The following is a 22,544-nucleotide window of genomic DNA, read 5'->3' on the forward strand; positions in this document are numbered from 1 at the left end:
GGCCTCCCGCGCCACTGAAGTGCTGAGGGAGCGGCGGCGCGGCGGCAAACGAAGGAAACGTTGGCAAGATGGCACACGGCCTCCGGTCTCTCAGAGACGCTCAAAGAACTTCACAAGCGTGAACGCCAGAGTGCTCGGTGGCATCGCCCGCCACGGGCCGAGCCGCGAGGGACTCCCCGCGCAGCGGCCGCCGCGACCCGTACGCTCGCGGACGCCTCGGCACCCGGAAGGGACGCGGCCGCAGGAGCCGGCGGGGCAGCTGCGCGGGGTCCTCGCGCGCCGCCCACGTGGGCCCGGGCCGAGCCCGGCTTTCCCGGTCCCGCCGCGCCCGCCCGTGCCCGCGCCTCGCCGCGCGCCATGGCCGCCGCCGGCGGGCTGCTCCTCCGCGCTGCCGAATCCCCGGCCGCCGCCGCCCCCGAGACGCTCTCGGGACCCCGCCCGGCCCAGGCGAGGCGGGTGAGTTCTGCCCCGGCTTCGGAGCCGTCCGCACCTGAGGCCCGGCCCGCCGCACCTCGCGAGCGGCCGCCTCGCCGCTGGGTAGGGTTTGGAATTGCCGCCGGAGTCCGGGGCGGTGGTTGGGAAGCGGGTTATCTGGCAGATTCTGGAGGAGTCGCAGAGGGGCACGTGTCTGAGACCGGAACATCACCCCGCGGGGATGTCCCAGGAGGGAGCGGCGCGGGCGTGAAGGGACGCCCGCCGGCTCTCGGGCTGCGGGTGGCAGGGGTGAGCGGCGGATCCCGTCGCCCCCCCACCCCCACCCCCACCCCAAGTTAGGACCTGATCCCGGGGCGAGTGCCCGCCCGGCCTCTTGCCAGCCTCGCCTCTTTGTAACTTGTCTCAGCCACCGTTGCCTCAACCAGGGGTCGTTTGTTGCAGGAACGAGGACTGGAGACTAGAGATTTTCTTCATGAACTTGCAAAAGTGGCCTAGATTCTCATCCACGGGCAGTGGGGAGAGAGAATAACGGAGCATCAGTATACTCCGGTCACTAGGGAGGGGAAAGGTGCCTTCAATTTAAACCAAGCCAGAACTGGAAACTGGTTTCTGGGACGGTTGACTTCTCTCCTGGAAAAGAGGAGGGCTGCAGGGCAGAAAGCCCCTTGTAGAGGCGTAAGTTACAGGACCTTGGGCCAAGGAAGGTGTGTGTTTTCTCCAAAAAGCAACAGGTGATTCCGTTGACGGATTGGTTGCTGAAGGTCAGTTCATCCAACGTGTTGAAGCTGAAATTCCGCGAGTTGGTATTAGGGTTTCTCTTTGGTGATTTTTCAGTGATAATCAAGCTTTAGGATTTACAGGTTTGGGAATTGGAGTTTTCAGCTAGCCAGTGGGGTGGCCACTTTTCTGGGAGGAGGAAGGGGAAATACCGAAGAGCCCCTGGGACCCTGGGGTCTGGGTAGGACAGACCTGAGATTAGAAGCCAGCTTTGCAGCAGGCTGATGTTGTAACCTTGCAGGGAGGTCTGATCCTCACTTTTCCTACCCGTAAAATGGGAACAGTAGTTTTTACCTCGTATGAAGTTATTTATGAGGAGTAAATGAAATCACATACGTAAAGATCCTATGTATTTTCTTGCCCACAAAAGCACTTGATAAATGCCAATGATAGGTAAAGTATTGGCACCATTTTGAGTAATGGAATCGCTACATCCAGAGGCCAGTGGGAGGCTTGTGCCATACAGGAGCCTAGTGACAAGTGGGAAGCACTGTTGAAACTGTTGAGCGCCTGGCTGGCTCAGTCGGTGGAGTGTGTGACCCTTGATCTTGGGGTTGTAAATTCGAACCCCACATTGGGTGTAGAGATGACTTAAAAATAAAATCTTAAAAAAAAATTCCCAAACTTTTTTTTTTTTAACGTTTGTTTATTTTTGAGAGACAGAGTGCAAGCGGGGGAGGGGCAGAGAGAGAGGGAGACCCAGAATCCGAAGCAAGCTCCAGGCCCCGAGCTGTCAGCACAGAGCCTGACACGGGGCTCGAACTCACAGACCGTGAGATCATGACCTGAGCTGAAGTCAGATGCTCAACCGACTGAGTCCCCCAGGCGCCCCCAAAATCCCCAAACTTTGTTGAGTGAGTTGAATAAATAAAAATAGGGTGTCTGGTTTTATGATTGCCTGAACCACTGTGTCAAAAGATATGTATTAATAAGGTCATGACAAAGGTCTGTGGTGCCCTTGTCTGCATCTACATTTTTTATGTCTTGAATGAGAATCATAGATACGTTGATCAAATTTGCCAGTGGCCTGAATTTGGGATGAGTAGCTAATATTCTGAACTTGGAAAGGCCTCAACAACGTAAGTTATGCTATTTATAACACTATGTAGAATGTTTTCTTTCTAAAAATGTTTTTTGATGATTCAATTAATACAAATTTATTGTAGGAAATTTGGGAAGTATGTTAAAGAAAAAAAATCCATAATTGCCATACTCCGATATAACTCTGGTTAACATTTTGGTGTAAATCCTTCTAAAAAACAACTCAGAAGAGGGACCAAGCTGTATACGATGTTTTCTAACCAAGCTGGAATTAAAAAATGGCATTATAGCACAACCCTCAGGAATCCTGGCTGTGGAATCAGTGCCTGAGCAAAGCCTGTATCGCTTGGTGACCCTGGGACAAATCGCCTCATATTGCTGCCTCAGTGATCTCATCTTAAAATGGGATGATAGCAGTACCTGTATTGATACATTAGATAATCCACCTAAGTACTTAGTGTATTGCCTGAGCTATAGTGTATTTATTAATGTCAGAGGTGTAGTATTTAGGCTTTTAGGCCTAGGCGGGCTCCTAAAGGTCATCTGCCAGAACGCCCCTCGTTTTACAGGTGCAGGACCAGAGACTCAGAGGAAGGTGATTTGCTTAATGTTGTAGAGCTGATGTTTTAGTAGATTCAGGTATGTTCTTTGCTCAGATGCCACCTCCTGAAGCATTTCTGTCTCCTGGCCTCCTTTCCCCTTGCCACAGGCCGTGGGAATCTTCTTTTGTGCTTTCACGACCCTTTGTGTATATATTTTTTCTGAGTACAAATACAGATTTGAGTTTGTGGTTTTATACGTTGATCTCTTCCACTAATCTGTGAGTTCTTCAAGGGCTTGGCTAATTGTCCAGCCTTGTGTTCAGAATCCAGCTACTTGATAGCCACTATGTAGTAGGGTGTTTTAAATGAACGTGTTGTGGATGTGGGGCAGAAAAGCTAACAAGTAGGGGAATAGTGTCCGGCTTATGGAGAGGGATAATTCTATTGGGTGTTGTTCATCTTGTAAGTATTTATTGAGCACTTACTTTGTGCAGACATGAGTTCATACAGGGGATTCAATGCTCTACTGGGCAGACTTGTCCGTTTCCTTATAGAGTTTGTGGTTTAATGGGAAGATGGACACCACATAACAAATTACATTTTATGCTTGTTATTGTATTGAGTGCTACAGAGAAGAATAAGGGTGCCAGGAGAGCCAAGAGTAGGAACCCTGGCTTGACTACGTGGAGAGAAGAGGTCAGGAAAGGTTCTTCTGAGGACCCAGTAAGCCTCAATCTGAAGGATGAGTATGTGTTAACCAGCCAAAGTGAGGGTTGGAGACATGGGTATGGGAATAGCATGTGCAAAGGCCCTGAGGGAGGAAGGAACAGGGTGCCTTCTAGGAATTAAGGAAGATCAGGACAGCTGAGACTGGTGAGATGGGCAGAGGCCACCTTCTGGAGGGCTTTGTAGATCATATTACAGGTTTTTTAATTTTAGCCTAAGAGCAGTGGAAACCCTGTGAAATACCATGCTTGATTCTGAATACTTTTATTTTTTAAATTTTTTTCTTTAACGTTTATTTATTTTTGAGACAGAGAGAGACAGAGCATGAACGGGGGAGGGTCAGAGAGAGAGAGAGGGAGACACAGAATCTGAAGCAGGCTCCAGGCTCTGAGCTGTCAGCACAGAGCCCGACGCGGGGCTTGAACTCACGAACCGCGAGATCATGACCTGAGCCAAAGTCGGACGCTTCACCCTTCACCGACTGAGCCACCCAGGCGCCCCTCTGAATACTTGCTTTTAAAGAAAAGTTGACCTGAGCATAACAGGTGACTGGGATGATAAAGGATCGAAAGTTCATGTCCTGTTTGGGATATTTATTCCAAAGAAGAAAGTAAAAGATTTACACGATGTGTGAAGGAATGTTATGTCCCAGAGGAAATAAGCTTGTTTTGTGTTGCTGCAGAAAGCAAACCTCAGACGAGTAGAGAGATGATCAAGGGGGTGGCTCTTGTCTGAATGTCAGAAGCCGCTTCCTAACCCCTAGAATTCGGTCTGCCTTGGTGGATGGAGAGCAGTAAGAGGAGGTGTGGAGGCAAAGCCTACTGCAAGGCCATCTGTCTGGGGGACGGTGGTAGAAAGTCTGTTCACGGTGGGAGTGGCCTTCAGGCCTTTTTATGCTCTGAGAGTCCCTAGTTCCATAAATCAAGGAAAGTCTGCACATTTCATTGTGCCTTGCAAATGATTCAGCAGACCCGGAACTTGACTTCATCTGTTTCTTTACTCTGAACATTCATGAACTTGGGACTTTGTAAAAATAAATTTGTAAAATGAGGGTTATTTTTAACTTAATTAGTAATACTTAACTTTATTAATATTAAATACTCGAAGTTGTATTTATTGAATTACTTGGGTATAGGAGTCCCGTGGTGCCAGGAACAAACAACTACTGTTATTGGTGGGTTAGCCTGAAGCTGACGGTCATGGCTAAAGCAAGCTGATGTGTAAATGGAATTCATCATTTCGAGCTAAGGGGAGAATGACATTCCAAGAGAAATGAAAACACCAGGCTAATAAGCACTAGCTACTCACGGGATGTTTTTGTATTCGTGTGTAAATTGGAAGAGAAGGCAGAAAGGAAACAAATTTGTTTCCAAAGAAACTTGGATGCTTCTTCTCTTAGGAGAAGTTTGGACATGGTGCAGGTAGCCAGATTCATGTTATGGAAATGAGAAGCAACAGGCAAAAAAAAATATCGAGCGTTGTAGCCTGCAACCGACTATCAGATGGGGAATTGAAAGGCAAAGAGAATTGGAAATAATTGTGGTAGAAGTGATGGATGGAGTAGAATTCTCATTTGGAATGGAAACGGCGAGTAGGAAACGTCTCCAAGCCATCTGAATCTGGGGGAGCAGCGTGAGGGGAGAGAGTGACAGCGATCCAAGCACTCTGGGGTAGAGCGGTAATGAAGGTTTCCGCTTCCTGGGCATGAGCTGGGATGCAGCCTCCCATGTATAGTCACCAACAGGCTTTGTTGGTGGAGAGAGAGGATGCGCTCCCCTCCCCTGTTCTTCTTGTGTAGATGGACATCCAGGGAAACGGATTGATCTAGCGGGCACACTTCACAAGGTGGGTTCTCTCTTCCCTTAACGGAGACTCCCATTTGGTAATATTCAGCCCCCAAAAGGTTTCTCCCTTCTTTATCCTTGCCCTCATCTTGGTTGAGTTGATAGTTAAGATGGATGGTGAGGTCTAGGGGATGAATGAGCTGAGATTTTGGGGGGGTTGGTTTCTTTTTTTTTCTTTTTGGGGGGGGGGAAAGCTGAGTCAAAGAATCTGATTGCAGACCCTAAACTGTTGCTCGACATATGGGGCGTAATGATCTCTGCAGGGAGAGAGGCAATTCTGTGGGCAGTCAGGCTTCACTGTGACGTCTGTCTTCATGGACTAATGCATCTCTTGTCGCTCTTTCCTTTTGGGAACAACGCAGCACGCAGAGGCTACCAAAAGAAAGTACCGAGCATCCAGTGAGGCTCCCCCAGCGAAGCGGAGGAGCGCGGTGGTGTTTCTCCCAGCCAAGAGAGCTGCTGCTGAAGAAGCACAAAGGACTTTTAAGGGGAAGGCACAGAAAACATTTTCTCCAAATGAATCTTTGGTTGGTGTGAGCGGTAAAAACCGAGAGCAGAAACCATGCATTAGGACTTCTTCGTTATTTAAAAACAACCCCGAAATTCCAGAGCTCCACAGGTATGTTCAGGCACAGATGCACTTCGGGAATAAGAGGAGTGAAGTGTATTCCGCCTTTTGCTCTGTTGATTGGAACTGATGCCCGGGTTTTGTTCGTCATTTGCAGACCTGTAGTAAAGCAGGTGCAAGAACAGGTGTTCACCTCAGACGCTTTTCACAAACTGGACCTCCACCCACATTTAGTAAGTACCTCTCAGTGTCTCGTGTGGTCGGTTTTTTCGATGTGGTTATTCATTCGGAATGTCTAGAAAGAAAAAGAGTGGTTATTTCTGCTCCCAGCTACCTGAGTGAAGTCAGACTGATGAGATGCTCTTCTGGGATAATCCCAGTGAGCTTACGTTACTCTTCACTGTCCCAACTTCCATCCGCACCCACTTTTTAAGGAACCAAACACTCTCCTCACCTAATTCAAATTAGGCCAGACAGTTCACCTAGTGTGCCTAGGACAGGCTCCTAATCATGGGTAGATGGGACGCGGAGGCTGATCTGGATAGGAGAGGGAACTGAGCTGGCATCTTCGTCTCCAGGGTAGCCTGTTACAAAGAATTGAAGAAGACGGGGCTGTTTTAACACACGTTTTCTACAAACAGATGGACCCTTTTTTTTTTTTTAATTTAACCATGAGTGAAGTTTCCGCTCTTATTTATGAGTAAGGAGAGAAAAATGCGTTAACTTTTAGGGAATCTGGTTTTCCTTTGCTCCTGTGGTCACAGCTCACTTAGTCCTTCAGGGTGCCTTACGTAAGCTGTTTTCGCACCTACGGGTTTGAGCAGGGACATCGAGCAGGGTCGTGCTGTGGGCATTTGGGGATGGATAACTCTTTGTCATGAGCACTGTCCTGCGTGTGATAGGATGTCCAGCAACACCCGTGCCTCTACTCACTTGATTCCAGTGGTGTCCCTGGCCCCACTTGTAGCAACCAAAAATCTCTCTAGATGTTGCCACCTGTGTGGGCGCAGGGGTGGAGCAGAACCACCCCCAGGTGAGACTCACTGGGTTGGAAGAACTTGACTTGAACATAGTCACCAGTTTTTTCCCAGTATCTTCTTTTTTCATTAAATAGGTTTTTACCAAAAAGTCAGAAGTTAAAAATATTTATTTTTTGTTTTCTCTTTTAGATTTCCACGATAAATACGGTCTTAAACATGACTAGCATGACCAGGTAAGGAAGGGTTCGAGGCCAGTCTTGATTTTCTTAAAACTTGGATGGCTATAACCAGATGAGATCTGAATTATCTGTGGCATACAGAACACATTTTGTCTTGGTGTTAGAGAACACTGCCAGATTGCTGCCCATCGAGGGCCTGACGCATCACTTAGCCACTCCGTTCCCTCACTTGTTAAATGGAGAGGCTGAGTCCCCATCTACTTCTGTTCTCAGCTCTAAACTGGTCCAGATGCTGGTCTCCATGTGATCCTGCTGCCGTCCATGCTTGCCTGAGAATAACATGTCCACGATGCAGAATTTCTCATGTCATTGTTTACTAGTAAGAATTAGAGGCAACCAAAAAGACAGGAGTAGGTATTTGATTGGATAGAGCGGGATATTGAAAAAATTTTTTGGATGTTTAATAGTGACGGTTCTGGAAAACGGAACAGTAAAAGGCGTAGAGCAGAGGTGAACTTCCTTTTTGTGAGCACCTATGCGTGTTTACATTTTATTAGTCATCACATTTTACTTATAGGTGCAAATTGATGAGTATTGAAGAGTGAAATAAGGAGCCCCCTCGCCAATTTTTTTATTCAGTTTCATCAACCAAATTTAAATGAATTCTGTGCCCTTTTTGTTGTTTGTTTTTAAATGCACATGTGGACACATCCTGGTGCACCTTGTTTTTCTGGAGAGTGAGAAGAGCTCCAGGCTATCAGGATGGCTCACAAGATTTCTTGTACCCTTTGGCGTGGGACTCTTTCCACAACGTCTGCCACGGGAGGCAGGTGCATGTGTGCTATGCTCTCGTGGTAGCTCCAGCTTGTCACCACGCCTGTCCCTTTGTTTTTGTTTTTTTTTTTTTTTTTTAAATCAGTCTGCCAGAATGGCCAGGCTCTGGCTTGCCTCAGCATTTTCAACTGAGTTCCAGAAATTTAATTGAGGTTTTACTCCTCCAGCCGTCAGAAGCTCCTCAGCAACTTCGCTCGAATGTCTCGATACTCCAGGGTGGCAGTTGGCAGACAAGCGACGCGTGGGGGCGGTTGCGATCTGTGTGTCCCGCTTCTCTGCCTGTAAACACGACAGGGTAAAACATTACATACGAGCATGTGTTCTCTCTTTTGGGTGGCCCAAGCGTTCAGAAGCAAAGTATTCCCGTGTTGCTGGAGGGCAGAGATGCTCTGGTGAGGTCTCAGACGGGCTCAGGTCAGTCATCATTTAACTTCTGTCCTTCTTGCCCCGATACCAAGGCCACAGTCACCTTGTAGGTCACGTAGCGAGATGGCTGTCTGTGGTGGCGGCTGCTTTGCTTTCTGGGGGGAGGAGGGGAGGCCATGCTTCTCTTGACTGGGGCCCTGAATTTGTTCTTGCGGCGAAAGGAAGGGGGTGGCTGATGGTGCTGTGATCAGGAGTGATCCGGACGTGGCCAGGTTCTGCTCTCGCTCTGCAGAGCCTCTGTCAGGGCTCTGCCCAGTCCACCGTCTGTGGCTCGAGCTGCCCGTCCTCCCTCCAGTGGGGGATAAATAGTTTCTTAGAATAAAGCATGGTTCAACATGAGCACGCACTGATTGGATGCTAGTTGTTTTGCTGCAACGTGGAGCACAGATTTTGCTTCTTCCACATTGTCTGTAGACGTGTTCTTGTGACCCTCCTGTGCCCTGCATGGGGCTAATCAGCTGTTCTCCACTCCCCCCAGCTCAGCCACCCGCCTGGTGGCTTTTGCCATTCCTTGGTTTCTTCCTGGTCTATAGAGGCTAGCTCTGGGGTTCAGACTGGCTTCTAAACACCTCGGTGCTGCCCACATCATTCACTTGACCAGGAGGCTCGTTTGAGTGATTAAGGATGACTTTAGAGGAGGAGTTTTCTGGCTTCGAAGGACAGTCATCCAGTTGAGCTTTTGTGTAACTTGGGAAATGTGTCATTGTCTCCCTTCTTAGCTGGAGAAAGGAGCTGAAGCTGCAGGGTGTTTTTGGAAGTAGTGCGTTCACAGAGCAAAATTGGGAGTCATGGCAGGGGGGCAGATGCTGTCTTTACCGCTCTTGGATGTAGGACTTAACACTTTTCCTGTCCCTGGCTTTTAGTGCTGCCCAAAGATAGCAGAGACCATTTTCTTTACTGTCTTCGCCCTCCCTCCATCTTCTAGGGCCTGTGATTTTAACTGCTTCTGTACTTTTTTAAAAGGTAAAACGCTTGCCTACTGTATCCCTGTGGTTCAGTCTCTTCAAGCAATGAAATCAAAAATACAGGTGAGTATAGTGTGTTTCTTTTACTGCTCGTGGTATGTAAGCAACCATGGAACTGAACCAAAGCAGGACCACTGGGACCAAAAGACTCTGTTTTCGTTTAGCGTTGTTTTCTTGCCTCTTTTTTAATTCATTCATTGATGTTTATGTCCTATAAACATGTTGCATCTGAAGACTGTGCCCAAGTAGAATAGAATAACTGTATTTTGTAATCATCACAGCACATCCAACAGGGAGCGTTTGTAAAATCAATGCTCCTTGTGTGTCATACACTGTGCCGGATGCTTTGCCAAAGTGTCATCTTCTCAAATCCTAGGCGCCGCCGCCCCCCCCCCCCCCCACCTCCCCAGGCCCAACGAGTTACAGGTATTTCTGTTCATCTAATTTTACAGAAAGAAATGGAGGCTCGGGAACAATGGTGGAGTCTTGTCTTTAGTTGGGAGGCACATTTAGTTAGCGTTTGGGCCAAAGGGGCCAGAATTGGGTTCCCCAGGAGGCCAGTTAACTGCCAGGCTCCGGAGGCACAGGCATCATCTCAAAACCCCGCCCAGAGTCCCACAGATATGTCCCTGGTTATCCTCAGTAGGAAGGACAGGGCGAGACCTGAAATAGGAGGTGAGGTGGGTGCACAAGCAGCTGAGAAGAGCTGGTTGGTTACTTTTCTTCTCGGTGTGAACACACAGAGTTAGGCGTGGACCAAGCCTACCTGATACCGAGGGACTACACAAGTAGCGATAGCATTGGATTGCAGCCCAGAGGCTAAAACCTATACCCACCGGGACAAACGGATACAAATCAGTTACTGAATAAATAGAGAAACGGGAGAAGGAAAGGCCTTCCTTCCAGTAGACTTCCTCCGGACATCCACAGAAGTGACGGAAGTAGAATGTCGCCATCTGGCAGGTGCCTTGGTTGTACCGCCCCCACAGGGATCGGCACGCCCTGAAAGGAGTGGACGAAAGCGGCACGAAAACTGGGAGGTTTACTGGGTCTCCAAGCATCTCCCTGCGAGACCCCTCTTAGTCCCAAAGGGGAAGACAGTAATTCTACGATGGGGAAGTGGCTGTCCCCGCCTTCACCCCGGTGGTCAGCGTGGGCATCACCAGTGCGCAGATGCGCTGACCTCACGCACCTCCCTCCAGATAGGTGCCCAGAGGGCACGACGTCCCTTCTGTGGCTTTCTGGCCCAAATTTAATCATGAGCAAGCATCAGACGAACCCACATCAAGAGACATTCTGCAACGTGACTGGCCATTACTCTTCAAAAGTATTATGGTCACAGAAAAAGAAAGCAAAACAAATACAAAGAAATGCTGAAGAACTGCCCCTGGTCAAAAGAGGTGAAGGAGACGTAGTGGCCAAATGCAACCACGTGGTTCTGAATCGGATCCTAGTCTGGAGAAAGGATGTTACTAAGTCCGTCAGTGAGGCCGGAATACAGTTTGTAGATCGGTTCACTCACAGTAGCTTATCAGCGTTGATTTCCTGGGTTTGATCCTTGTACTGGGATTTTGAGAGTCGATACTGCCTAAGGAAGCTGGGAGCAGGATATAAGAGAGTTCTTTGTATAATCTGCGTAATTTTTTTGTAAGCTTAAGTTCATTTCAAAGTGAATATTTAAATTTTACTTAAAATTTGTTTACATAATTTTAAATCAATAAAACCGAAGTCCAGGGTGCCTGGTGGCTCAGTCGGTTGAGCATCCGACTTCAGCTCAGGTCACGATCTCGCAGTCTGAGTTCGAGCCCCACGTCGGGCTCTGTGCGGACAGCTCAGAGCCTGGAGCCTGCTCCGGATTCTGTGTCTCCCTCTCTCTGTTCCTTTTCCACTCGTGCTTGCTCGCTCGCTCGCTCTCTCTCGGAAAAAAAAGTAAAGATTAAAAAGAAATTAAAAAAAAAAACCCTGAAATCCTACGCAACATCCAAGTGATGGAACCTTACATAGCCATTAAAACTGCTATTTTTTTCAGTTACGCTTTGTGAACTTGACAGGTGTTTTTACATGTTAATCAAAAACGGGCAGAGGAGGGGCGCGTGGGTGGCTCCGTCGGTTGAGCGTCTGACTTTGGCTCGGGTCATGATCTCGCGGTCCGTGAGTTCGAGCCCCGCGTCGGGCTCTGTGCTGACAGCTCGGAGCCCGGAGCCTGCTTCCGATTCTGTCTCCGTCTCTCTCTGCCCCTCCCCTGTTCACGCTCTGTCTCTCTCTGTCTCAAAAGTAAATAAACGTTAAAAAAAAAATTTTTTTTTTTTAAAAGGGCAGAGGATAAAACAGTATGTACTGGGTGATCTGGCTGCATAAATAGTACTGTGTGTGTGCGCGCGTGTGAAGAGACAAGAAAGATACTTGAACTGCTGATACCGATTTCCTCTGACATGGATGAGTGAGGAATGTATTTCCTACAGGTGACCGATGTTTTCTTCCCATTGGGCACCTCACAGTAAGATAATTCATAAAGGACTTGGTGTTGTACGCTACCCAGCTGGAGAGGAAACGCCAAGTATTGCAACGAGGTGGTAGAGTCTCATCCGTTTATACGTGTTAGGACAGTTCCCTGAGAGCAGCGGGTTGTCATTTACACACGTATCGTTGAAGAGCTTGGGACTATTTGAGCCGGAACGGGTCCTGTGGTTCCAGCCCCACCGTCTCGTCTCATAGGCCCGTGGACCGAGGACGAGAGAGATGGGATCACGTACCCGAGGCGGGTGGCGTCCTGGATCTGAGTGTGTCCTCGGGCAAATCTTTCCATCCCTCTGTGCCTCAGTGACGTCTCGATGGGGTGGAGCCGAAGGCAGCGCGTGTCCGCCAGGGTTGCCGCGAGCTTCTGAGCGGACGCACGCGGACACTTCGGAAGCATCACCACGTGGGCGTGGGGCTCGTTTGCAAGGCAGTGATTTTCTCTGCTGCTCTACAGAGACGTTCACAAGCAACGTGGTGGTTTTTCTTTACTGCGTGTATTTTAATGTCAGTAACGGCTCATTCTATTCAAGACTGAAGTTTTCTGTAGAAAGAGTTCTCTAAGCTCAAATTTAATTCACTCGTTTCAAGTAATATTCAATAGGGACCCTTGGAGTTCATTGTGAAATGATTTGACCTGTGAAAAACCGATCTGGAGGGAGCAGGAAGCTCAAGGCACCCAGCAGAGTCTTAAATTACTTTGGCGATGGAATGAGAACGGATTGGCTTTCTGTGTTTTCGCTCTTTCAGTTATTTGGGCTCTGATTTTTTTTTTTTTTTTTTTTTTTTAAACAACACAACCATCCTTCTTTGCTCACTTCTGCCCTGCGAGGAATTGATTTTTCTTTCTTCTTCTGTGTGTAGTAACACCTTTTGAAATGTCAGAATCTCGTAACGTCACACTGTGGCACGCTGATACCGTTGTACTAACATGTTTACCGTTCTTGCCTGGGCCTCAGCACAGCCTCGCAGACTTGACGTCGAGGATAGGCGGCTCTAGTTTGAGTTCCAAATCCTTTCCTCCTTGTGGGTAAATGTTTCCAATGCAAAACCTGAAATCCATACTTGTAATTGAACCTGTTCTAAATCCACGCTTAGCTTCTGCCCTGACACGGTTTTGATTAAGTCCTGAGTGTCTGTGAGCACTTTGGAGGTGCAAGTCACCACTGACTTTGGGGCCTTTCTCAGGGTACTTTTTGGGTTTTTTTACACGTATATTTTTAGATACAGTGTACGCGTTACAAGATTAAAAGAGTACCAGAAAATACACGGTGAGAAGTCAGTCCTCACAGTCCCTGTCGCCCGCATGGCAGGGCTCTCTGGGGACGCGATGCCCTTGTGCTCGTCTGGTGGCCCTCCCAGGGCTGGTCTCTGCAGAGAGAGCGAGTGCGGGGGCGCACAGGCCCCTTCCCCCTCAGCCGGAGCTTCTGTGTTTCTTTCTGTTGTGTTTGGGGCGATAACACAGGAGGCTGCTTGCTGTACATGATGTTTGTGCCTTGCTAGTTGGTGCTCACTTAACACGCTTTGGGATGGCTTCTTAGCAGTACCGTGCCCACGTGCCTTGTTTTTTCACGGCCGTCTGGTGTCCCACTGCATGGGGGTACCCCGAGTTAGGGCGTCAGCCCCTCACTGGTAGGACTTCCCTTCCATCCAGTATTTCACTACAAACGAGACTGTTACAAATACAGTCTGTAAAATTGTTTACTTTTTTACGTACACTTACGGGTGTATCTTTTAAAGAAACCCCTGACAGTGGGAGCGGCATTTTCATTCGGTGGATAACGCCACAATTGAACTTTATTTTTTTTTTTTTTTTTGAGAGAGAGAGAGAGAGAGAGGGTGCAAGTGAGTGAGGGGCAGAGAGAGAAGTGGGGCTCAAGCTCATGAACCTCACCCTGTGTGGGGCTCGAACTCACGAACCGTGAGATCATGACCTGAGCTGAAGCCAGATGCTTAACCCACCGAGCCACCCAGGCGCCCCGCCCCCCCCCGCACTGAACTTCGAATGGGTTAAGCCACTTTGCGCTCTCCCCACGGCGGTACAGGAGTCCCTGCTCACCCGTGCCCTAGTGACACCATCGGCTGCTTAAGTTTTGCTCATTTGACAGTGGAGTTGAGCATCTCCTTGCATGTGTAAAAGCCATGTCTTGAATTCTCACGTCCATAAATTAGCTACTTGTGTCCTGTCTCCATTTTTCTATATAAGTCATTGTGGTCTTTTTTGTTTTCATTTTTTCATTGAATTATAGGCCTTTTGTGAACTAAGGAAGCTGGCCCTTTCTCTCCCCTCGTTTTGTCGTTTATTACTTGATTTTATTTAGTCACTGTTTGCCCATTCTAAAGTTAAAAGTTTTTATGTTATAAAACGTATTGATGTTGTATAGTTTCTGAGATTCATGTCATCCGGAAAATGGCCAACTTAATTCCAACTTTACTTCTCTAACTTTGTTTGCTTGTGAAGTCTCTGAACAATTTATCTTTTCTCTACTGATGCAAAATGCACCTTATTTCATACAATTCTGCATGTATTTGATTCTATTCTGGACTCGGTTTGCTGCTGTGATCTCCGTATGCTGCTGTCCATTATTTATATTATGGTAGTTCTAAATCATTTTAACATCTGTTGTTTTTCGGACATGTTTTGGTTATTCTTGCACGTTGATTTTTCATAGGAACTTTGAAGTCAGCTTGTCCATATGTGTTATTTTATATGCGCCTGTGTATATGTGCAGACTTGTGGCAGCTTTCTTAGGGTCGCGTTACGTTAGTGGGTTGACTTACAATTGGCTCATTTGTGATAAGGCGCCATCTTATCCAAGAATAGGATATGGTTTCCCATTTATTCACATTTTACTTTATGCTCCTCAGAAGGGTTTTACAGTTTCTGTCACAAGCATTTTGTACATTTTTTGTCAGCCTTCCTGTTGTTCCCGCTGCTGCTCTTGGGTGATTCCCCCTTCCATTGTGTTTTCTAACTTTTTTATGTCAGAAGGCTGTAATTTGTGTGTATTAAGTTTGCATTCAGCTACTTGACTGAGTTGTCTTTTCTTGTAGTAGATTTTTGTTTTGTTTTTTAGGATAAACTGTCATCTAATAATGACTGTTTTGTCTCCTACTTTCCAGTTTTATACGTATTTTCTTTCTCTTGTCTGACCGCATGGGGCAGAACCTTTAAAAAAAAATTTTTTTTAATGTTTATTTATTTCTGAGAGAAACAGAGACAGAATGCGAGTGGTTTAGGGGCAGAGAGAGAGGGAGACACAGAATCCGAAGCAGGCTCCAGGCTCCGAGCAGTCAGCACAGAGCCCGACATGGGGCTCGAACTCACGAACCGTGAGATCGTGACCTGAACCGAAGTTGGACGCCCAACCGACTGAGCCACCCAGGCGCCCCGAGGCAGAACCTTTAGAACAAGGTTGCATGAGAAGAGTAGTGGGCATCGTCGTCCCCTTCTCTCATGAGACGCTTCTGATGTTTGCGAGTGGCCGCCCTCGGGTTCTGTCCACCGGAGTCCCGTGACCTTTGTTCATTGACTCATGGCGTTTCTTTCCTTCTGTGTCCACAGCGCAGTGATGGCCCCTATGCCCTGGTGCTGGTGCCAACGAGAGAGGTAAGCAGCCTCACTGTCAGGACGCCTTTTAAGCAAGTGCTTTCCTTCTGAGAGTAAGACCCGTTCGAATTTAAAAGTGGGTTTTACCATTTTTCTCCCTGCTGCACCCTTACCTTGGCCTGGGACCATCCCTCTGGTTCCTGTTAAGGAGAAAAATTCAAAGACTCTGTGAAAATCATAAGCTGAGTATGGAAAAGCATTTCCCTGGTGTCTAAAAACGAATGACACGATAAGCCTCTGTCCTTTTAAAAGGAATTAAAATAATGACATTTTCAGACTTTTTTGTTTCTTTTATAGCTTAATTAAAAATTAGAGCAGTCAGCCCTAAAGTGAACTTTTTTAAAAAGAGGCCATGGTACCAAGAATTTTACGTGTTCTTGCAAGTTAAGCTTCTCGACATTTTTCTTCTGTCTTGGTGGGAATCTCTTCTGTCTGATCTAGTTTATTTGCCTGCGGAGGCAAGTGTAGATTAGGGCACCGGTTTTCTCTATCAAATGCTAATCACTTCCTTGCGGAGAGTTGATCGTGGAGATGGAGGTTTCCAGTCAGCCTGTTAACACAGCCTTACACAGCCCGCAGTGCCCTTTCTCAGCTCAGTCCTGGGAAGGAGCAGGCGTGGAGCTATTTAAATTTTCACAGCGGCAAACTTGCTACTTCCCTGGGACGCGTCGTGAATACTAAGCATGTGGGAACTCTGTACATGCGCTTGGATAAAGGGATTGTGTTGAGGCTTTCTTATGGTGGTTAATGGTTATAACCTACGTTAATTTTCACTTCCTCTGGTCTCCACTGGGCTTGTTAGATTCTGTTCCTTTAATAAACTCGGGGGTGACCATCTCTCGGTGCTCCGTGGGGCGTACTTGAAGGATACCTGACGCCACCTTGAAAGCAAGGTGCCCAGAGGCTCGCCTGTCGATTGCTCCTTCAGGCGACTCCTTCCTGCACGTTCTGGTTTTCCTCTCTTCCTAAAGAGAGGCACGTCCAGGGCGATGCTGCACGCTTCCCCATCCACGTGCACCGTAGGCGTGTGGTTCTCTGTGTGGCACTCTGGGAATTTGAGCCAGCAGAGGGAGCACACAACACTGTTTCTGTGTGTGTCCAAGGAATGGACGCGGCCTCTCTGCCCAAGTCCCCAAACTGGCAGCTTTCGGACGTAGTCTGAGAGCGAGGTATATTCTCTGAGAAGATTCTGTGGATCAGATTTTTTTTTTTCCTGAAATCTTAACTTAAGGTCCAGGTTGGGATCTGATCACTTCATGTTGTCTAAATTTTTTTCAAAGATTGGGGAGGTGGGGGCGGGGGGGGGGGGGTGGGTGGGAACAACCTTGCTCAGTATCTGTAACTGCTCACTCCTCACAGCTGGCTCTGCAAAGCTTCAACACTGTCCAGAAACTGCTTAAGGTAAGGCGGGCCGCGAGTCCAGTTTTCTACCTTTTTTTCCTGACTTTTTGAGAAAAGAGAAGTCTGCCAGTCTTACCTTTGTTTTCAAAAAGCAAGGAATTATTTTAATTTCGCTTTGTTGCTTGGGCGTCTCAGCTCTCCCCAGGTATAGTTTATAGGTTTTGACTGATCCGAAGTGGACCAACTGCCGATTTCTAGCTTAGATTACCGGGGTTTCCTGGTGCTTAGAGTCCTGTAATGTGTTCACCATAGTCCCTAACAAGGCGCGCATGGAGACTCACAGGTATAACCGAAGTGAGCACGTGGAAAGCTACCAGAAAGCTGCACGTCGGGTTTAAGAAAGGAGAGCCAGCGCCTGCCAAGCCGAGAATTGATCTGTCCTTCCTTCTGTCAGGGGTGGGGAGTAAGGAAGGGCTGTGCTTAGGTCAAATGTGTTCTCCACTCGGCCTCGACGGGGCAAGGCAGAGAAGCTGTTTGAATCCCTGAGAAAGCCTCTGTTCCTCTCACGGCACCGGGAGCCAGTTCCGGAGCTGTGACTTAAGTGGCTGTTGCCCGTCACTGGGGTGGGCGATGCCCGGGAATGGCATCTGCACAGTGACAGCGTCTGCAGTGAAGCCTAGGTCTTCCCTCCCAGCGTCTTTAGGGGAGAAGACCTTGGATTCGGTCTCTGTGTCTGCAGGGAAGGGGGCTCTGCTCTGATTCTCATCTGGTGTCTTCCTGTAGCCTTTCACCTGGATCGTGCCTGGGGTGCTCATGGGCGGAGAGAGGAAGAAATCCGAAAAGGCCAGGTATGCGGAGCCTGGTTTATGGTCCGTTCCTGTCTGAGTCTGTCTGTTTTGCCTTCCTATTCAGTGAGACCTGGTCCTTCTAAACCTGGAGAGAGTCTTGTTTCCTCCTGTGCTTCCTAGTCCCAGAGCGGAGGGACAGATTGAGGCAGCGGGGACCTGTCGCCTGTAGGCGGTGCTGTCTTATGAAATACCGACGAGCCCACAGAGGTTCCCTTCCGACGGGGTCGGTAACCATACTCCCCACCCACTTAACATCCTCTCTCCCCGCCCAGCATCCCTTGGTCCCCCTTGTTTGGTATCCAGCCCCCTCGGTGACTCTCTTTTGTGCACATTGGGAGCCTGGGGGCTTGTCATTTGGCTCTACAAAGGCGAGATACTAAACTCACATGTAATGCTTTACGCTTTGCTTTGTATATCCAAAACACTGATTCCTAATTCTGTATAGGAACTGGTGATGGGTAATTTCAGGAGAAAACGTTGCCACAGATAAATCCCACGTTGTCTGGATTCTTTTTGAAACATTTTTATTGTACTGTAGCTTAACGCTTAGTAGTAACACCTAGCTCTGTGTGTAGTTTGTAACTGAGGAGTAAATACTAAACTTGAAACCTAAAGGTATTGGTTAGATTTGGTTCAGCTGTAAATAACGACAACAACAAACAGCAGTGGCACAAACAATATGGCGGTTGTATTTTCCTTTCACATCTAAGAAGCCTGACGGTAACGCATCCAGGGCCTGCATGAAGCTCTGGTGTCAGGAACCAGGTTCCTTCTGCCTTTTTGTGCCATTAAGTGAGGCTTCCGTTTTTAAGTGTACTCCATAGTCTTAGCGAGTTGCTAGAGCTCCAGCCATTACATCTTGTTCCCTGCCAGCGGGAACAAAGATAATCCTCCCCCCTCCCTCCAGAGATATTTGTGGTTTTTGCATATTCCCTTTATCCTTTTATCCCATCGCTTGAACATAGGCATACGACCAAACTTAACTTCAAGAGAGGCTGGAAAATACACTCAGCTAAAAATTAGAAGCTTGTATTGCTATGGAAATATGGAGTAAAGGGTGTTTGGGAGTAAGAACTGAGATTTATTCTCCCTAGTCTGTGGGACAAAGTTAGGTGCCCGTTGTATGGAGGCTACAAACAAAGGTTCAGTATAAGAAACCATTCTAGCCATTAGACCACATTGGCCTGCGGTAACTCATTTAGACTGGAGTTTCCATGGCGCAGAAACCTTCAAGAACAAACAGGCTAGGTGACCATCTTTCTGGAATGTCCTAGAAAGGATCCACGTACCAGGTAAAGGGCACCGGATTATACAGTAAAGATTCTTTTCAGAGTTATTGCATTTATGATTTTAATACGACGTCGGATCTTAATAATCACCTTCTAGACAAGAGAAACTTTGAGGGAAATGGAAACTCAAATGTATCTTCGTATCCATTTGTCATCCTGTTTGCCGTGACTTCAAGCCGTGCACGTTGGTGCTACAAATGAATCTGCCTCCTGTGCCTTCTTCCTGTGTTTTCTGTTGATACAGCCCCATTTGATTTACTTTTATGATATGTAATTTTAAACAGACTCCGCAAAGGAATAAATATCCTTATCTCGACTCCTGGGCGACTGGTGGATCATATCAAATCCACAAAGAACATTCATTTTAGTCGGATACGGTGGCTGATTTTGGATGAAGCAGACAGGTGAGCCTCGCCCAGAAGCATGAACGGTAGGAGCAGCGAGCCGTTTGTGCTCTCGTTGCAGCCTTCACTTTGCATGCGGAGTAAAATCCCTTCTCTTGAAACCACAGAATCCTGGATTTGGGTTTTGAAAAGGATATCACAGTGATACTCAATGCCGTGAATGCCGAGTGCCAGCAACGACAAAACGTGTTGCTGTCGGCCACACTCACAGAAGGTGGGTTGAAAAGACACGCTCTTTGTTCTTAAGAGGAACGATCTAGATGTGATGGGCGTGGTTTGCCCGCGGTGGTTCTCAGCGATGGGGATAGAGGGTCAGGAGGGCGGTGTCCCTGAAGGACTGCCTTTCCGGACCCCTGCCCTGCAGGCCCAGCCTCCCTCTGCCAGTCATGCAAGGCTCTGCCATGCTCCCCGGGGTGTGGGGGGGAAGGGCAGGGCAGGTCCAGAGCTGTCTCTGTAAGGCGAGTGTTCCCGGTGCTCGTGGCAGGGTGAGAGGAAAGGTGACGGCTGACTCCTGTCTACCCAGAGGCTTCGTGAGCTTTTTATTGTGAGTGTTCTCAGCCCACCTTTCTGCTGAAGAGCCCTGAGCCTCTTTAAGTTCCTTTCTGTCTTTCCGTCCTCACGAGATGGACGTTCTGAGCTCTCCTTTACAGATGGGGCCCTACGGCTTGGAAAAGTCACAGCCACCAGAGTCACCCACACAACACAGCCCCGCTGTCACGTTCTCAGGTCTGGCTTGTTAAACTGGCCCTGTTGCAGCACACGCATACCAGTTCGCCAAGTGTGTCTTAAGTAACCTTCATTTTAAGAGAAAGTCCATGATTCTGTGCTCAGAAGTTTGGGAAACGCCACATATTTCTTCCTTGTCTTAGAAATTCATGGTGCATGCGAGCACAGCAAAGATCCTGAGAAGCCTTGTAAACCCATAACACCCGGTGATTAAGGAATCCCGTGACACCCTTTTATCAGGGTTTTCATAACTTACTTGAGTGTAGAATCCTTTCAGGGTGGGGAGGAGACAGCTGCTCCTGTCCCTTTCAGTGGCCTGCCTAGGCCAGAGTTTAGAAATGCTGGTGTGGAAGCAGTGCCCCCCTTCCCCCCCCCCCCCCGCCGATTGACCAGAGGGCAGATCTTGCTGCCCAGGTATTGCCCACAGGAGCTTCTTCATAAGCGTGGGACGTGGGGTGTGGGGTGCCCACACGGGACTGGTTTCACAGTGTTTGCCTATCTCACCTTTGCTCCAAGGTGTGACGCGGCTGGCTGATATCAGCTTGCTCGATCCGGTCCAGATTTCTGTCCTGGATCAGCACCACGGGCAGTCTGACCCGGAGCAAGGCACACTTCCCGAGGTTTCCCCTCTACCACCTGACGATGAGCTGGACAGCTTTGCGATTCCAGGAAGTCTTGATCAGCATGTGACGCTGGTTCCCAGCAAACTGAAGCTCGTCTCCCTGGCGGCCTTCATCCTGCAGAAGTGCAAGGTTGGGACCAGCTCAGTTGAGGGAAGAAGGTCCTGTTCTCTCTGTGTCTGGCGTTGATAGCAGTGAATTGAGGGATGCTCGCTCACTCTCTCTCTGTCTCTCTCTCTCTGTCTCTCTCTGTCTCTCTCTCTCTCGTGCACACACACACACACACACACACACACACACACATGTTTTCCACTGTAACTGTGTTTCAAATGCAGACTTTACCAGTCAGCCATCCTGGGGTTGTGGTAAAGACCCAGAGGTCAGTGATAGCTGTCACATTCGACATGAAGTGTACCTGAATCCTCTGCTGGGTCGGAGGACCAGGAGCATCACAGGTGGCAGAAACCGGCTGCATACCGGCAGACACTGGAGCCTGTGCTCCTGGTCTCTAAGAATTCAGGCATTTCTGTGCTTACTGGATGCACGTGATAACTTCCTCTTGGGTGTGGGAAAGTAGTGGGTGTAGGGGCTTGAGGAGGAAGCTTCAGAGGTACCGCCTGCGGGGCCCCAGCCAGGCAGGGGCACGTGTGGCGAGCCACGGGTGGGTGGGAAGAAGGGGAGCGCACGGCCTCGGTCCACGGTGCATCTGCGCTGCTCAGATTTGGGAAGCCTGGCCGAAGTCGTAGCCGTGTCACTTTCCTTTCATCTACTCTTTGGAGCGTATGTTGTATCATGGTACTTTTTTTTTTTTTTTTTTTTTTTTTTTTTTTTGATTATTCAAAGCTGTCCGTCATCTGGGTTTCCAAGTCTGGGCCAGCACGACTACTTGTTTTAGAGAAGTACTCGTTTCAGGGTCACCTAATTTTAAACACGTGTGGTGGTTCTTTCCCCCTCGGTACCGACGTAGTTTGAGAAAGACCAGAAGATGATCATCTTTTTCTTGAGCTGTGAGCTGGTGGAGTTCTATTACCACCTCTTCCTCCGGACCCTGCCAGCCTGCTCAGGGGTCCCCGCGTCACGGCAGCCACCATCTGCCTCCACGAGATTCAAATTCCTGCGGCTGCACGGCAACATGGAGCAGGAGGTGAGCTTCGCGCCCGTCCCTGGGAGCGGGAGCGGGCCCGAGTCTGACGACCGTGAACGTGGCCTTTCGGGGTCGGCTCTGGCTTCCGCCTCAGACTCTGCCGGGCGAGGAGGGGACGAGCCTCGGGCGGGCGGGCGGGCGGGCGACCCACTGGACCTGGGGACAGATCGCACGGCCGCGTCGGTGCGGGCAAGGGCGTCTTTTGTTCCCGGGTGTTCTTGCTCTGGGAGCTGCCCTCTTCCACCTGAGAGAGCTCGAGGCCCAGCTTGGCCCGAGTCTGCCTCAACCAGCTGTTAAGGCAACAGAGTACCACTAAGTAGCTGGCACCAGGGAAGGGTTTTGCCTTTTTAGTACCCAGTGTGTAATTAGAGCTTGATGTCTTCAAATTAAGAGCATTAATGGAGCTAAATTGTGGATCCCATATGGTACTGCTGAGCGCGACTGCTGTCATTGTCAACAAGATACAGCGCCTTCACTCTTAACACCGTGGTTGGGCGAGGGGCTTCAGGGTCTCAGTTGTGTCTCAGCTCTGAGTAATACTGCTGTTCAGGAGGGAGAGAGTCACGCCTCCCGGTTTTAGGTTCTGAGCGGCGCAGCCCTCGTTCCGTCCAGGCGATGGGCAGGGAGCCGGGTGAGGCGCGCGCCGGCGTGGAAGGCGGACGAGCAGGCCCTGCTAGTGGGAGCCATCTTGTCCTGGAAGGAGGTGACCGGGCGCTCAGTCAGGGCAAGGG

The 22,544-nt window shown here is 48.8% G+C and overlaps 1 protein-coding gene across 8 annotated transcripts in view; it reads left to right on the forward strand.

The window, feature by feature from the left end:
- The first annotated feature begins 212 nt into the window (after positions 1-212).
- The window catches only part of DDX31 (DEAD-box helicase 31), a 71,095-nt gene continuing 48,763 nt past the window's right edge, over positions 213-22,544 (forward strand). For 7 of the 8 annotated variants that reach the window (XR_008290874.1, XR_008290876.1, XR_008290875.1 and 4 more), the window contains exons 1-13: positions 213-456; positions 5,728-5,984; positions 6,091-6,166; positions 7,103-7,146; positions 8,270-8,340; positions 9,316-9,380; positions 15,397-15,441; positions 16,801-16,842; positions 17,566-17,630; positions 19,204-19,323; positions 19,431-19,537; positions 20,566-20,801; positions 21,637-21,813. Coding sequence is in view for 5 of the 8 variants with exons in the window: in XM_027035483.2 (XP_026891284.1) it covers positions 358-456; positions 5,728-5,984; positions 6,091-6,166; positions 7,103-7,146; positions 8,270-8,340; positions 9,316-9,380; positions 15,397-15,441; positions 16,801-16,842; positions 17,566-17,630; positions 19,204-19,323; positions 19,431-19,537; positions 20,566-20,801; positions 21,637-21,813 (1,404 nt within the window). In the remaining 3 variants the exon portion in view is untranslated. The remainder of the gene's footprint in view (positions 457-5,727; positions 5,985-6,090; positions 6,167-7,102; positions 7,147-8,269; positions 8,341-9,315; positions 9,381-15,396; positions 15,442-16,800; positions 16,843-17,565; positions 17,631-19,203; positions 19,324-19,430; positions 19,538-20,565; positions 20,802-21,636; positions 21,814-22,544) is intronic. The other variant, XM_053204448.1, reaches the window with a different exon arrangement.

The sequence above is a fragment of the Acinonyx jubatus genome, chromosome D4, assembly GCF_027475565.1.
Source record: "Acinonyx jubatus isolate Ajub_Pintada_27869175 chromosome D4, VMU_Ajub_asm_v1.0, whole genome shotgun sequence".
NCBI classification, from domain to species: Eukaryota; Metazoa; Chordata; class Mammalia; order Carnivora; family Felidae; genus Acinonyx; species Acinonyx jubatus.